Genomic DNA, 16132 nt, shown 5'->3' with positions numbered 1-16132 from the left:
ATATCTTATCAGTTTTTTCCTGCCATATTCGGATTGTGTGTGCACGCGCGTGTGTGTGCGTGATATGGTCTATCACGTCGCTGTGGTGGAGTCCCGGGGGGGGGAGGGTCCTGTCTGCTAGCATCCGGCCTCTCTGCTCCCTCCCCACTTCCACCTCCATCCGTCCGGCTGATTAGAGCATTGTAGTGGTCAGTTCCATCAAGTCAGCCACAAAGAGACAAGACAGTGCCGGAAACGATGTGCCTTCAAAATAAGATGCAAAGGTAATCATAAAGGAAAAAAAGCTTTTAAAAATATTTCAATTAAAAACCAAGACAGGTAGTTTGCAGTTCTCTTGGCTGCCTGTGTAAAATGTTATAAGCTAATACATCTTTCCCATTACCGCTCACGAACATTTCAAAGTTTTAACTGTTGTGTGCTGTTAACAAGACCATATTTGAGAAAGGAAATGTCATAGGTTTTGAAGGGAGAAAATAAACTTTCTGTATTAGTTTATCATATATCCCTCTTTCTGCCTAGTCTCTCTGCTGTCAGACTAAATCAGATTACCTAGCTTTTATTTTGAAAGTCATGACAGGGACTCCTCGTCACCGTGCTGTCACGCTTGACGCTAGCATCTCCACGTTAGGTACCGAAACAGGCACGAGCAGCAGTCCACTGTCCGTCCCGCTCCGGTCGGGAGACAACACAGAGCCACTCACTCAGGACATGACTGATAGCAACTAGCTAAGTATCGGCGTCCAAGAAGATTTCTTCTGAGAAAAGGGACAAACTGGACGTAGAGGGCAAAGAAACCGTCATATATATATGTTTTTTTAACAAGAGAGGTCGCGGTCTAAAAGAGCGGTGCTCGCTACGACACCGGTTCAAGCTACTGCTGAAGGAGTCGGTCAAGTGCGGTGAACTTATCATTTTGTTGTTGTTTTTGTAGTTTGCAAACTTTCTCAGGGTACATTTCACTGCACTGTAATAGGCATTATCGCAAGGGGAGATTATCCACCAGCCGGATTTGAACATTGTTGGCAGTAAATGATTTACTACAGAGCATTTCTGCGGTAGACCCAATTTGCTGATAGTAGTCTTAGTTTAGCTGGAGACGGTGTGGCTCTTTGGTAAAGTGCACTTTCAAGGTTACGAGGAAGGCAACGACTTCGATGTTTATTAGATGAGACGTGCGCTCTGGTGGGTTACTCCCGCTAGAGATAACACAGCACTGTAAGCAAATAAAGGTGCCACGGTCTGTCAACGTTATAAAAAAAAAAACTTGAAGGAGAAAGCTGTATGGGCTCACAGGTTCACACATGAGTGAAGACAACTTACCGACATTTATGGAGGGTGGGTTTTTTGTACAGCTCTGACTGTAAATCTGGAGTGGGGCTCTTTTCCAAGATGCAAGTGCACTGTTGAGGACTGTCGTAACATTTTTGCCAGGGAGTAGTTTACAGCAGTTTTTTATTAGGGCTTTTACCGCATGAATTAGCAAAACCGCGAGTTAGAAACTCGTCAGAGACATTATATTACACCGCCGGGATTGAACCAAGACAAACGACGAGTGATTTCCCTCGCGCTCGGACCATGGCCTCCACCTCGCGGAGCAGTTGCTTCTGGTTGCTCTGGAGACGCACCTTCCTCGCGCTGTGGCTCTGTGCGCTGGTGGCGCGTGGAGCGGAGGATGCCTTCAACGCAGAGGTAAAAACACAACAGTCTTATCACTGATAAAACTAACTAAATGATGCTCTTTACTTACATATAGCAGTGAAAACAGAGACAGGAGAGGTTAGAGAATACTTCATAATATTAATTTTAACACTACACCATTTGAAAATGACCAAATTAAGTCATGGTGTCAAGCAGTGGTTTGCTTCCACAAAGAAACAGGGATTCACTGCTGCACTGGAAAGAGTACAATTCAATTTTGCTCAAGTCAAATACGTTAAAATAACCACACAAGTGTGTTTAAAATTGTATTCATCTTGAGCATTATACTGTCACAATTCATGATAGCAGCCTTTATTATAATTGTTACCTGTCTAACACTTCAAATAAGACCCAGCCAATCATTATTAATGCAGGACCATCCAGTGCACAGCATCTGGTTTATGATACTAATAATTACATTATCATTATAATCATAATACCATTAACACAAGCTTATTGTGCTGTGTGGTTCATTTGGTTTCAGATTGACTGACAGGTGTATAGTCCACAAAAAAAAAAGCTTCTGCAGCAAACCCTTACACTGTGGCAGGCAAAATAAGAACTATGTGAACTTAAACTCTTTTATACTGCAATCGTTTACACCCAAAGGGTTCCAAAAATCTGCCTGTCAGGGACCCAGTATTTTGACCATTTGCATCTATAATGTAATTCCCCCTACCTCTCAGAGACCTTCATGTCCTTTAGTAATTGAACGTGAGTTGAGATGTTTTATTTTTTCTAATGGGCACTCCCATCACACCTTCTCAAAGACACTTCATTGCCTCTAGACCTTTCTTTGACAATTACTGTGCTAGAATTTAGGAACCCTATCCTTAAAATTTAGGTGAATGGCAAAACACGCACAAAAAGCAAAGCATCATACTCATGCTTATCACTTTGAGAGCTATTTTAATGCAAAGCAGAATCAACAAGACTTAGCTTACTTCTCCAACAGGATATCCAATGAGATCTTTCTCTTGGCAATTCATATTTTTTAATGCTCGTAATGTCTTTTTCACTGACCTGTTAACCCTTAGGAACACCTGCACACATTTGTTTTACCTCATTTAGGTGTGTCATTAGCCAAAGTGCACCAAAGTAACAAGTTGGAACTTGAACCAGCATTTCTTGCACGTTTGTTCCACCAGTCCAGCGGCTATCCAGGACACTTGTTTGTTTTGAGAGACAATGTAAGAGATAAGAGCCGACTTTATACCTATAAGAAGGTAATTAGTGGTGGAGCTTTTGTTTGTTGCCTGACAGAGAGAGAGAGACAGACAGACAGACAGACAGACGGAGAGCTAGAGAGACCGCCTGGTCATCAGAAGTGAGCTTGCATTACCAAACTCAGGGAGCTGCTTGTCAGTCAGGTTACAACATATTCTGGTGGCGTATTGTGTGTGGGTGTGGGGTTGTGTGGGTGTGCACAGGTGTCTGCTAATGTGTCTTACTCAGACAAGAGCTAAAGGGTTTACACAATGTGTGGACAGATGAGAAATTCCTAAGCACTTGTTGCTAAATGTGTTTGTGTTTGTGTATGTCAGTTGAAATCATAACAATTGCATTACCCATGTTGTCTACTTAACATTTGGAATGCTCCATACAAGCATAGATCTCCGAAAGTAAAGTGCATCTTGGACACGCTGCACTTGCACTTTATTGATGGTTGCTGTTCCAACAAAAGTAAATTAAGGCTCCATAACTAATTGAAGAAGAAAGGCTTGACAGCTTCCCAAATAGGATATTCTTGCGCTGGTAGAAATCTGTGGTGTTGTTGAAAAGAGCTGAATGTCAATGACAGTCAAGCCAACAACAAATATTGTCCCTCCGTAGCAGTTAATTTACTGGATAGGCATTTACTGGATAGCTATAGGAGACCTCAGCTCCTACTCTGTCTTTATTTAATAACAAAAACGTATTACAAAGCAAAATAAAGAAGACAATACAGACTAGTGTCGTGCATGAATGTTTTATTAAGAAGTAGGCACTCAAAACACTATTAGGCTATTTGCATTAAACGTCAAATTATGAGACGATGTAAGTGTCAGGACTGCCTTTACTTTGGGGTCAGTTTTACATATGAAGATATGCTAAATATCTATATGGTCAGGAAGCTCGTGCCATGCCACGGTTGTTGTTAGGAACAGCATAATACACAGTGCTGTGTTGCCTTGGAGGAAAGTGTAATAAGCACCTGTCGCCTGTAGCTTTCCATCTGACAAGTTCAGATGATTTTTATTTTTGCATTGTTATCTTATCTTACAATCAGCAGCACCTTGGCAAGTATGGTAAAGAACGGAGGCTTGTATCTGAGGGCACATTCACACTAGGATAGTCCAGGGGACTCGGTTTGATTGGGCAGGGAATGCTGAAAAATTTCGTGCCTTAATTTGTTTCGGTTCACTTTCACACTACACTTTTTAAAGTCATGCAGTTACAACAGCTGCTCGTTTGGGGGCGGTATTGCCCAAAACAACCACTGACCAGGAAGAAAAAAAGCATGAGGAAGAAGAAAACCCGGCTAATCGCTTGGCCAGGACAGAAAATGGAAATCCGTTCCCTTCAGCTGGCTTGGTCACCACAAAAGCAATGGAGCAACAACTGCATCTCCTCACTACTCCACGTCTGCCCACGAGACATTTCCCAACTTTTTCTTTTTTTTACCTTTGCTTCTTCTCCCGATTCGTTTAAAGCGGACCAAATAGTGCGGGTGTGAATGCGTCCTAAGACCACAAGTGCTACTTGTTAACTTAAACATGTCATGATGTTGATTTGTTGATGGGTCTGCTGATCTCCATGACCTGCCCACTAATCCTTATGGTAGGGGAGACCCTGCTTTAAGAAGTCACTGGTGTTTGTTGTGGCTGATAAAGGCTACGTTTCTTTGTAGTCTGAGAGGAACATTTGATTTCACTCACAAACACCATGATAGGGATTATAGAAATTTGTATGTGTGAACAGAAAATACGCTGGAATTTCTGTGGTAAGGAAGACACACGCACACTTTATGGTCTACTTTCTCAAATAAAGGTAAAGAAGGACTTTGGCTACTTTTACACTATTATGTTTCAGTTTTAAAAAACATAACTCTTGCTACGTTTACGTCTACTTTTGGCACTACTCCGGTATTTTGGAGCCCTTAAAATGAAGACCTTTGAAAACTCTGGGGTTGCGTTTTAGTCTGGAAGGGCAAAAATGAAGACTTTTGGAAGCCATGACATAGACACCCACGTTTGCTTCCTGACTGGGTCTTACCACAGCTTCTAGAGTCAAAACATTTTAGATAGGTCCACATGCCTTTTGTGGTTTCATCTTTCTTGTGTGGGTACTTACTTCCCATTTCCATGGCTTTCTTTGATGATGGATAATGCTCCCAGATGGTATTGCCTTAGTATGTTGCCCTATTTGTTGCTCTGACCGCCATACTAATGTCACTTTCATTAACATTTCACCTTGTTGTTGGTTTAGTAAATAAATCACTGGTCTTACTTTTCGCCATCCTTGTAGGACTTTTTTATAACTAAGCAACCACCTGCAGTGTACACAATCTGCTTCCTTATTTACATTGGTACATGCATATTTAGTGTACATGAAGTCATTTGATACACATTTTTCAGGTGTGATAATATGGACAGAATTAAATTCTGAAATGGTGCTAAAAACTAATGCGTACGGAGTTTAAGTCTGGATGAAGCCTTAGTGTGTCTTGATCAGCATAATCAACATATAAAATCACATAACATGGTATCTTGTTTGGTTTGGTCCATAGCAGCCTGTGTCTGTAAAACAAACCTAGACTGTGTTGGATTGTGTTGAAACTATGTTATACACACACTCAACAGTTTATTCACACACTGTAATACTTTGTCTGGAGTTCAATCTGATCCTCACTCTCAGATGTAGCTCAATCCATGTGTTTAGGAGTTGGCCTGAGACCTCAACTCCTACTCTGTCTGGACAAAAAGGATGAAGTGGGAAGATAGCGGAATGAAGGAAAAAGAGAGAGATTGTGAGTGCAACAAGAATCAGAGAAATTTTGATTGAAAAAGAGAAATATCAGAGCAACGGCCAAGAGAAACCTGTGGTGGGGCTCTTTATGAAAGAGGGAGAGCATACAAAGACAGAGAGAGAAAGTTGACGGGGACGGTGGTGGTCAGTCTCAGCTGTGCAGCATGTGATGGCTGAATGTGACAGCTGTTCTCTAAATGGGACACACACATACACACACACAGTGCACAGGCATGCTGGGCCTGGGACTCGAAGGCATCTTAGGAAATACAATGGACCCTCTTGTCTGAAGAGAAAGCTGTGAGAGAAAACTGGCGAATAGGAGAGAAAGAGGATGAGAGAGTACAGAAAGAAACATGGACATGATAAGACAGACTGCATAGAGAGAATGCAAAAAGTGTGCAACAGCAATTTTTTAGCTAAAGCTGAGCAATAGTAGGGAGATTAGTAATGAGTGACTTATTGCTGCAGATAACTCGACAACTTCCTCAGTCTGTATCCTCTTTATATCCATGTAATCTGCAGCATGCTGTCTCTTCACATTCCAGCCGCTTCCCCCCTGCTCCCCTGTGATTGGCTAACACCATGTTCACAGACTGGATGGAAACCATCTCTGAGTGTGTAATCCTAATTAGGATAATTGTGCATTTATTTATATGTTTTTGGTATTTCCTGTCCGATGCCCAATTGTATTTTTATGTGTCCTAGTATACTTTATAGGGCTACACAATATATCATTTCAGCATTGACATTAAGATGTGCGCAATAGCAGCATCGCAGGATGTGTGATGTCAAGTAAGGCAAATTAACGCAAACACCTCACACTACAACATTTTTGCTGCTTGATACAAAATGAAAACTCAAATGATCCTCATTTTCGATGACTAATGTAACTAGCCGTGTCTTCCCCTGTAAGACAGGTTACGTATGTAAGTGACGTGGGAAGTTAGGGCTGTCAAGGTGAATGAATTTACCCTGCGGTGACTAAGGCTGGCTCAACAGTGTGTTACAATCGGCCCCTTTATAATTGCCCCTGGTCTCCCCTATTAATGTTATATGAATACAATGGTGTCATGGTGAGTCAACCAGTGTAGTAAAGTGTCTAATTTCACCCTCCAAAATCAATTCAGAGGACGGTTTACACTCAAAAAGTCATCAGTCATCAAAAATGCCATTTTCAGGTGCAGGCGCTCTTGTTATTATTTTCCAGGCAGAGACTATAGAATATATAGAATGATTTATTCTTTACAAATACAGCTATTCAGTTCATCTTGAAAAGATTCCAGTGTTTTTATATTGCAATATTAGGGTTGTCAGTTTTGGTTAATTTTGCGTTTGATAGCCTGACACCCATTAACTGTTAACTAACCAGTTGATTTCTAAGAAAAATGCAAAATGACATGACAAACAAGAGGCTTTCCTTTTTGTCCAGCACTCCTTTGACATTTCAAACAGCTATCCATTTAGAGGTGGTGAAACTTTTGTGTGTTGTGTAGTAAATGTCTTGCCTTTTGCTTTCCGATGGCTTAACTGACAGAGCCGCTTTTACATGTGAAAACTCGGTGTCCACCCTTCAGTCTCCACTGGTTAGCTTTGGCTGCTCTGCACTACGCACTAGCTGGTGGCGCCTCTTACTTGTGATTACCAATGGTAACAATGTCCCAGTGGTGGGATGGTGCTGCTGCGGAAACATAGTGGCCATGCTCTGGTCAGATCAGGTAGCCCCAGTGAGTAGGCGGCTTCATTTTGAGCCGCAAAACCCACTTAGCATTGTTAGCACCACTAGCCGTGCTGATGCTGCTAACATTGCTATTAGCGCTAACAGTGATGAAAGGGGGTTTGCTGCTCAAACCCGGACAAAAAAGACCACAATGTTATTTTTTCCCAGTCTTGTGCAGCTCTACTGCTTCATATGTCTGTATGTGCGGATTACTGTCTTGCAGGCAGAAAAAGTGGCATGTCTGTTTGCCTCTCTAACTCTGTGTGCCTCATGAAATCTTTAAATTGAACAAATTAAATCCTCTTCCTTCTGTCTGTCTCTGTTTCTCTCTCTTTCTCGTACTACATTTTCTTATCCATCTTCTTGGTAGGACTTTGGGGGTAAGAGATGGCAGCAGACCAAGCCCCGGAATAAAAGCTCTGTTAGTATCTTGGCTGACATTGTGGTGGACACACACTCACACACTCACTCACTCACACATGCACACACACGCACACACACACACACACACACACACACACTCCTGGCAGGTTTTACAACTCGTTGTATATTGCTAGGTCTGGTTTTGGCAGGTAAGCTCAAGGACTCTTTGAAAGACCATTTAATAGACGAGGCCAATCGTACACGCGCGCACACACACATACACACAAGCACTCCCCTATTGCTCCTGTTGTCTAAGACTTGTTTTGTATTCAGCCCAGCTGATGAGGGAAGGTGAACAGCCAGACTGAAGTACTTTTCTGTTTTAGACGATGGGCGTGAGGGGTGGCAGGGGTTCATATGCCTCCATACATCTTCCCAACAGCACTGCAGCTCTTCCCGCATACCCAACTGCAGCCCGTTGTAAATACTGGCTTGGTAAAGGGACAGAGAGTGTGTGTAGAGACAACCTCACCTCATTCCTATATACACGAGACACAAACATCCACAGACATGAAGGCATTTCCCTTTTTCATCAAGTACTATCAGTGCAACAGTGACAACTATGTGGAGATGCTGATCACAGAGGAGCGGGGAGGAAGTAGCTGGAATGTGGCTCATGTTGGAGATTACACAGAATACAAGCTTGGGTTTTACTTTAAATTACTTTTGTTAGAATTCTGATGGGAATTGCAGTTTTACTCCTCTGTTTCTCCTGCAGTTTCTGTTGTGGTTGGATGACTATAGCAACACTACCAGCGTTAGCGGGGGCATTACAGCAAGTGCTTTGTTTTTATCTTAAGGGAGTATGAAATATGAACAGCATTAGCTGACATGAAGCAACAATCAGTGCTGCTCATTACTAATTAGCTCTTGAAAGATCTTCTGTCTTTTATGGACATGTTTTTTGTCATTTAAGAATCATTTGTTTTCTTCAACCCAGCTAATGGAATCCAACCTATAAAATTAGCATTTTGCAAAAAAAAAAAAAAAAAAAAAAAGTTCAAAGGTTGTATGCTGCCGTAACCAGGCACAGTATGCCTGCCAGACTTTGGATATCTCTACATGCCATGGTAGTATGCATAGGCTGTAGTAAGAGCGATACTCTGCATCTAAAGAGTTTGGATGGTCGCCCATGGGACCTTATTTTGGAAAAAAATATTTAGGGTGGTCAGTGGCGAGGTAATAATTATTTTTGGCTGGACCGTAGAATGCAGGCCAGCCAGACCCCCAAGATGAAAGTCTGTCTGTTAGTGAGTTAGTGATGAAATTACACCATTTTGGAGTAACTGATGAGTGTACGTGGCAAGTCAACCCAGACCTCCTGTTTATTTTTTTTAAAATTAGAAACCATGAAACATAAACAATAAATGAGATGATAAAGCCCCCACAAATAGCATTTTAAATCTTATGTGTGATTCATTATGGCTTCATATGAGTAGAGGAAAGTCCACTAGCAGCTAGGATAATTAATGCAATGGGAAATGTCACAAGCTTATGCTTATAATGTTAGCATGTTGTATGTGTGAGGAAAACATGTCTAGTTTAAGACATTTTTTGTTTTTGAACCTTGTGAGTAATAATGGAGCCGATATGTTACCTTTGTTAAATGTTGCTGCTGTCCCCAGCTTCATGAGAGTAGAGGAAAAGGCTGCTACCTGCTAGGCTAATTTATACAATGTGTTAAATTCAGCAAAAAGGAGGCTGATCACTGGGTACAGCTCCAGAGAAAGCAGGTCCCCTCTGCTGTGTGACTCTGTCTGACTGTATTGTTCTTCATTTTAAGATGAATTTATTATTTGTCATGTTTCATCCCATTTGAAATGTGCCATGAAAAACACATGTGAGACCCCTTGCTCATGTGAGTATATCCTGGCATGAAACACACAGGTATCGTAGCTCCCGTGAGACTTAAGCAGTTCTATAACAAACTGTGACTTTATTGTTTTCCTTGTTTTTCTCCCGATTAACTACCATATATATTTTTTCTGAAATAAGGTTCCATGGTGGTTCACTGGAAAGGAATGGTCTTTGCCTCTCCATAGAGTTTTGTTTTAAAACAAGTCAGTCTGAGATGGATTTTTCAACCCACATGATAATATCTTTCAGTGACAGTTATCAATTCAATTGGGAAAATCAATAGTCACTGTCTAAAAATGAGAAGCCTGCTTTTGTTGACCTTTTATTGAAACCAGGGACCCCTTGTCAGACATTACTGAAAATATACAATGATAAATCTGCCACTCTTATCAGTGTTAACTGCATTATACGTCCTGCAAGATTGGAAAACTACAGGCATAGCAACAGTAACCAAGAGGAGGAGTGCTTATTGATTAGTCATTGGTGTTGAGTTATTGTCCAGCTGATATACTAATGATGATGCTGGTGTCTTCATAGTCATTGTGTAACAGTGAAAACGTATGCTGAAGTTATTTCAGATGAAGAGAGTGTTCTGTGAAGCCCGCCACCTGTTTCCTTTGCCTGTGTGTGTGTGTGTGTGTGTGTGTGTGTGCGTGTGCGTGTGTGTTTGCGTGTGGGTGAGAGTATTTAGATAGTCTTTCAGGAAGTGCATATTTGTGTTGGAATTTATTTGTGCGTGTGTGTGTGTCATTGTGTGTCTGAAGCTTTCTTATCTGCAGGCAGAGGTGGGTCAGGGTCACGTCCAGTTCAATACTCTCCACATCTCTTCCTGCTCCTACACACTCACTTAGAGAGCTGATACAGCCACTGACAGGATGAGAAAGACAAAGATGAGTCACAGAGAGGGAGAAATGCTAAAATAAATTATGTGTATGTATATATGTATATATATATATATATATATATATACACATATTAAATGATATTAATATTAAATGAAGCTTCACTACATCAAAAGCTATCACCCTCAGAAATGGAGCAAGCTAAGCTACTGCAAAATGAAAGTAACTAGTGCAACTACATCCAAGCTTTTTACTAAATTGAACCAACTTCGTGCCAAGTCAGTGTTATCTTACTGATCAATAAAACTGTCAGTCAAACAGATAGGCAGGTAAAAAAGTTAAGTTCAATTGTTTATTGAACAGTGAGCTGCACTAACTCCCAACACGACTCAAACCACAACAGCAAGAATGAAGATCTGCTTCAGACAGTCACAACATGGTCAAATCGTACATGCGTGTATGTATGTGTATGTACACTGCAAAAACTCAAATCTCATTACAATTGAAATAAGACTCCTCACCTAAAAAGTAACTTGACAAAGATTTTCACTTGAAATAAGTAGAAAAAAAATCTGTCAATGGAGCAATTTTTTTTTTCATATTGCAAGCAAAAAAAACCAACTTGCTCCATGGGCAGATTTTCATACTTATTTCAAGTGAAAATTTGCTTGAAACAAGTATTTTTTTAAGTGTAAAGAGATTTGTTTTGACTAGAAATGAGGCTGGTAAACACATTTTAGTAAACACATTTTATAGTGATCAGCATACACAAGTATGTCCCCTACAAATCCCAACCGTGTTTACAAAGTTTGAATGAACGAGACGGACGCAAAGGAAACGGAGGCTACACATTGATCCTTTTGCCTCTGTCTGCAGGAACGAATAAAAATCCCATTCATGATGGGGTCAAATGGATTATGTGCATTATTAACCACAAAACAAGCAAATACTTCATCTTAATGACATATAACACTCATTATGCTTCAGCTGAATCCTCTAAGAAAATGACCATGTTGAATTGAAATTAGTTTATCATGTTAAATGTCCGAAATTGTATGAAATTGCTCCAATGCGATAAACCAATCTTTGTGCATAATCACACAGCCTGATATGCCCTGGCAAACACTGTGGGACTGCTGTACAGACTGTTGGTCTTTCTTACCCTAACCCTGGTTATTTTCTGAAAGCACAGAGCAAAGAAATATCTTTTTTTCCCCCCCCGGTCTGCTGTCAGCGCTGCGACTGCAGCCGGGATTTCAGCACCATGGATGGCACACGTAAAAAGACTTGACAAGCGTCTCCTCTAAATGTGTTTGCTGCTAGCGAAATTATACATAATAAATGAAGACAGTGATGTATTTTCAATAAAAAACAATGAGTTGAATGTTCATTTCAAGCTTTTGTAGTTCAATGAGTTTCAGAATTGTGTGAGTGCGGCCGGAGAGCGGGCGGCAGTGTTTGATGCAGGAAACTCGATATGGACTCGAAAATCAATTTCGGAGTGGGGGGGGGGGGGGGGGGGTTCGGAACGGCGGGGTTTTGGATTGGAGGGCTGTCCCCTCCAGCGGTGACAGTTTTATTTCAGTCCATAACAGAAATCCCCGCCCTTTGAGCTTCAGAAATGATTTTGGAAATGTAGCTTGTGTGGACGCTACCGTGCTAAGTGATCAATAAAAGAGCTTAACTACTGAGAAGTTACTTGATTCAGTGACGCTACCACCAAGCTACTGAGAAATGTAGTTAAACTACAAACGTCCGCTACTGTAGTGACACTACTGCCCAACACTGTATGTGTATATATATGTATATATATATATATATATATATATGTACATATATACTAGTCCATAGCTTTGTCACCTTCTACCTATGCCAATCCTCAATGCCTATGTGCAGTTTCACATAGATTGACCACGTCAGTGAGTAGAAAAACGTGAGACAGGCAGAATGACTGACTGACAGAATGACACACTGAGTTTCCGTGATTATGTACAGCATACCATACCATGACTTAGTCATACCAAAAATTAAAGAGAAAAAAAAAACATTCGGCCACAGGGGGAGCCACAGCGATCGGTCGCATTTTAGCCATTTTTAAGCATTTTTCTGTTGTTATAGCGCCACCCAGTTGCCAATTAGAGTTAAATCTATCCAGTCACCTTGAGGTGTCCTGTTCTACATATCTACCAAGTTTAGCAAAAATCGATGTAGATAAGAAATTAGCTCTCTAGCGCCCCCATTTTGTTTGATCGGGTCAATAATGGAGGGGCCCCCTCAGATTATGTGTGGTCATATGCCTACAAAGTTGCGTGGTGAGATGTTATACACCTTTATGTGACGAGCCACGCCCTCCGCAATATTCATTGCCTTATAGAAGCTCAGTTTTAGTAAGTTTTCCAACTTTTGCCAAGAGGGAACTTTAGATATTGATCCCTAGATTATGTTCACCGAGTTTCATGCAGATCGGTCAAACTTCCTAGGAAGAGATCGATTTTAAGTGTTTTTCAAAAAAATTCAAAATGGCGGAAAATGTATATAACCGGAAGTTATGGGTTCTTGAGGCAAATTTGTTCCTCATGAGGAGAGGCATCTCTGTGCAAAGTTTCATGTCTCTACGACATACGGGGCATGAGATGTGCCCATTCAAAGTTTGAAATTTCAATCGGTTGCTTGGGCAATTGATGTAATATTGCTTCATTCGCATCCTCCCATGACCCTCTACCACTGTGCCAAATTTCACATGGATTGACCAAGTCAGTGAGGAGAAAAACGTGGAACAGACACACAGAGACACAGACAAAGTTTTCGTCATTATATCGTAAGATATATACATATATATATATATATATATACTGTAAGTAATAAGAAATAATAATGTGACTGAAACAGCCAAATAGTGCTGGAACAATGTGTGTAGAAAGCTCATCATCACATAGCAGCCTGTCTGAACAAATGTGTTTGAGATGTGATGGGTTTTGAAGGTTTGAGCTCCTCAGGCCAAGTGCTGCGCAGCCTGAGGGCTCAAACATTTTGCATTTCTACCCTTGACCTCCTGATGGCCAGTAGATAGACTATAAAGACATGAGGTCTCAGGTGAAGATTTTTGCCTCACTGCATTGTGCCTTTGAGTTAGTTGTATTGTTTACGACAGATGTGTGAATTTGAAGAAATGTTCTGCATTGACTTCATTTAATTTTAAAGGTATACTATGGAGGAATTGTCAGTTAGAATTTGTGATTATGCTTGCCAGCACAAGTGAAAGCCAGCCCCAGATTGACTCTTGTTTTGGAACAAGCTTTATACACGTGGTGTTTCACCTCAATATATCTGCACTGTTTTTGTAGTTTCCTCTTGGATGCATGCTGTTTACAATCTGGCACATGGTCGCTACCTTTTCATAAAGTCCCAACTTCACCTGCCACTGTGCCCAGAAATGTCCTGAACACAGCAAAATAAGAAAAAAAAGAAAATACAAGCACCACCACTGAACACTGAGAGTGGGTCGTAAGTGAGGATTGAAAAGGATTGCTTTTGTATCAGTCAATGCATCTTTTTTATGTCCCAGTTGTCAGAGGCGTAGACAGAAGTTGTTTTTCCATCCATTCGTCTGCCTGTCCCATTCTTATGAATGTGATATTAGGCCTTGCAGAGTTTTTTTCGAATTTGGCACAGACGTCCTCTTGAACTCAAGAATGAACTGATTAGATTTTGGTAGTCACTGTCACTGTGACCTCACAAAACAACTTTTTGGCCATAACTCAAGCATTCATATGCTAAAATTTCACACAAATATCTGATGACATTTTATATCCAAAAGGTCAAAGGTCATCTTATTGTCTAAACCTAGGGTATGTACAGAGTTTGGCAAACGAGCCTGTATGTATTGTATGTACTGTTTGTAGTTGCCCTTGTTTTTATTGTTTCTATGGTTCACTTCTCGCATGTGTCATCATACTGTTTAGTTTTTCTTTGAAACAACCTGTGTTCTTTCCTTCTTTTTGTTTTGTTACATATTTCTTGTTTTGTTGAATATTTTACTGGTTCCAAAAAAAAAACAAAAACAACACAAGTAAATCTTCACTCTGACATCATATGGTTCTGCAAAAACACTTTTATGGTCAATATTCAATGATAACAGAAACAGAAGGGGAGACATTTGGTCAGAGACTAAATTGCGGACACTAACTTTGGGCGTCCACCTTGAAACTGTGCTAATTGTATAGATTCTCTGCGCTGCTAGGCGGTAATTTTTTTTTACATATATTTCTATGAATATATTCCCTAAAAAAGAAGCAACCAGAACAAGCCTAACAATACAGATCATCTGCTTGTATTTTCAACATTTTTTTTAATTTTTGACAAATGAGCTTACTGAATGACTTACAGCTTTCCTGTCTTTTTTGTTACCACTGTCAGAAAAATTTGATACACTTTTGGTGTAAAACTCTAACCTCTGGGGAAAAGAGAAGAGTCGCCACTTCAGTAAAGGCTCCATGTTTAATGGGTGACAGTAGTTATCGCCTACATTAATTGATCACAAAGGATGAGATGCCGTCAGTATCTGTCAGACTCAGCTCAGAAATTGACAGTGATTGACTGATAGGCATTATGCATTCTCTTCACATTAATTCACGGTGTAGGAACAATGTATGCAGGCAAAATGTGGTTTTATCTCCAGCTGTGAATGTTGCAGGCAAAGTACTCTGTTTGAAGTCATGTTGAGGTTTAATATCACCAGCTGGGCTGGTACTTTTAATGTCAGTAGCTCTGTGTTGATAATATCAACTCCTCTCATCAGTGGGTGATTTCAAAGAGGAGCACAGGTCCTTTTCCCTTTATTACATACAGTCCTATAATAGTTGTGTATACAGTGCAGAAGACTCAGGCAGAGGGGAAACAGAGTAAATCAAGGCAGGTCTGGGAGACCCTTTGTAATTTGTTTTCATTGGACTGTGGGGATATTTTGTTTGTGTAGGACACACATACAGCAAATAAACCCTTCGTCTGGTTGGGGGGTTACCACCTCCACTAACCAATTTGTTGGGCAGCTATGTGACCAGAGCACTTATTATATACAGTATTTCAGATTTATGAGATGTGTGTATTGTTGGTTTGTGTGAGAGAGAGACAGACAGACTGAAAGAGGTGAGTTTTGTTTTTATGGCTTTTAAGGAGTGGATAAGTCAATACAGATTATCAGGTAGTATTCTGCATTGTGAAAACTGGGCGTAAACTTGCACACAAAGACGCTCACACAGCCACATGCATGAGCACACATGCACACTCAGACACACATCCTTTTACATTCCCTGCACCACCATGGGGAGTGTGTCCGTGTGTAGGCGTATCTAGTGTCTGAGACTACCCCATAGGCAAGTGCTTGCCTGTGTGTGCGTGCGTGTGATATTAGGTTTCTACATAACAGGTGGGATAGACTTTGCGTCATCTGTGATTGGGTCAAATATCACATTTCTGTGAGTCTGTCATTAACCCCCTGCACCCCAGCCCTACCAGTTACACACCCCCCAGAGAACAGTCAGATACAGTAGGCCCTACAGTGTTGATGTCCTTGTAGCTAGCCCTG

General features: G+C 40.8%; 1 protein-coding gene across 1 annotated transcript in view; it reads left to right on the top strand.

Moving 5' to 3' along the window:
* The first annotated feature begins 636 nt into the window (after positions 1 to 636).
* Positions 637 to 16132, top strand: part of mmp15b (matrix metallopeptidase 15b) — a 39597-nt gene continuing 24101 nt past the window's right edge. The window contains exon 1 of the mRNA XM_049597154.1: positions 637 to 1689. Coding sequence (XP_049453111.1) covers positions 1576 to 1689 — 114 coding nt within the window. The 5' untranslated portion in view covers positions 637 to 1575. The remainder of the gene's footprint in view (positions 1690 to 16132) is intronic.

Source organism: Epinephelus fuscoguttatus, linkage group LG2 (genome assembly GCF_011397635.1).
Source record: "Epinephelus fuscoguttatus linkage group LG2, E.fuscoguttatus.final_Chr_v1".
In the NCBI taxonomy this organism is placed as follows: Eukaryota; Metazoa; Chordata; class Actinopteri; order Perciformes; family Serranidae; genus Epinephelus; species Epinephelus fuscoguttatus.
Note: the sequence above shows the minus strand (reverse complement) of the source record. Positions and strands in the feature narration are given on the sequence as shown.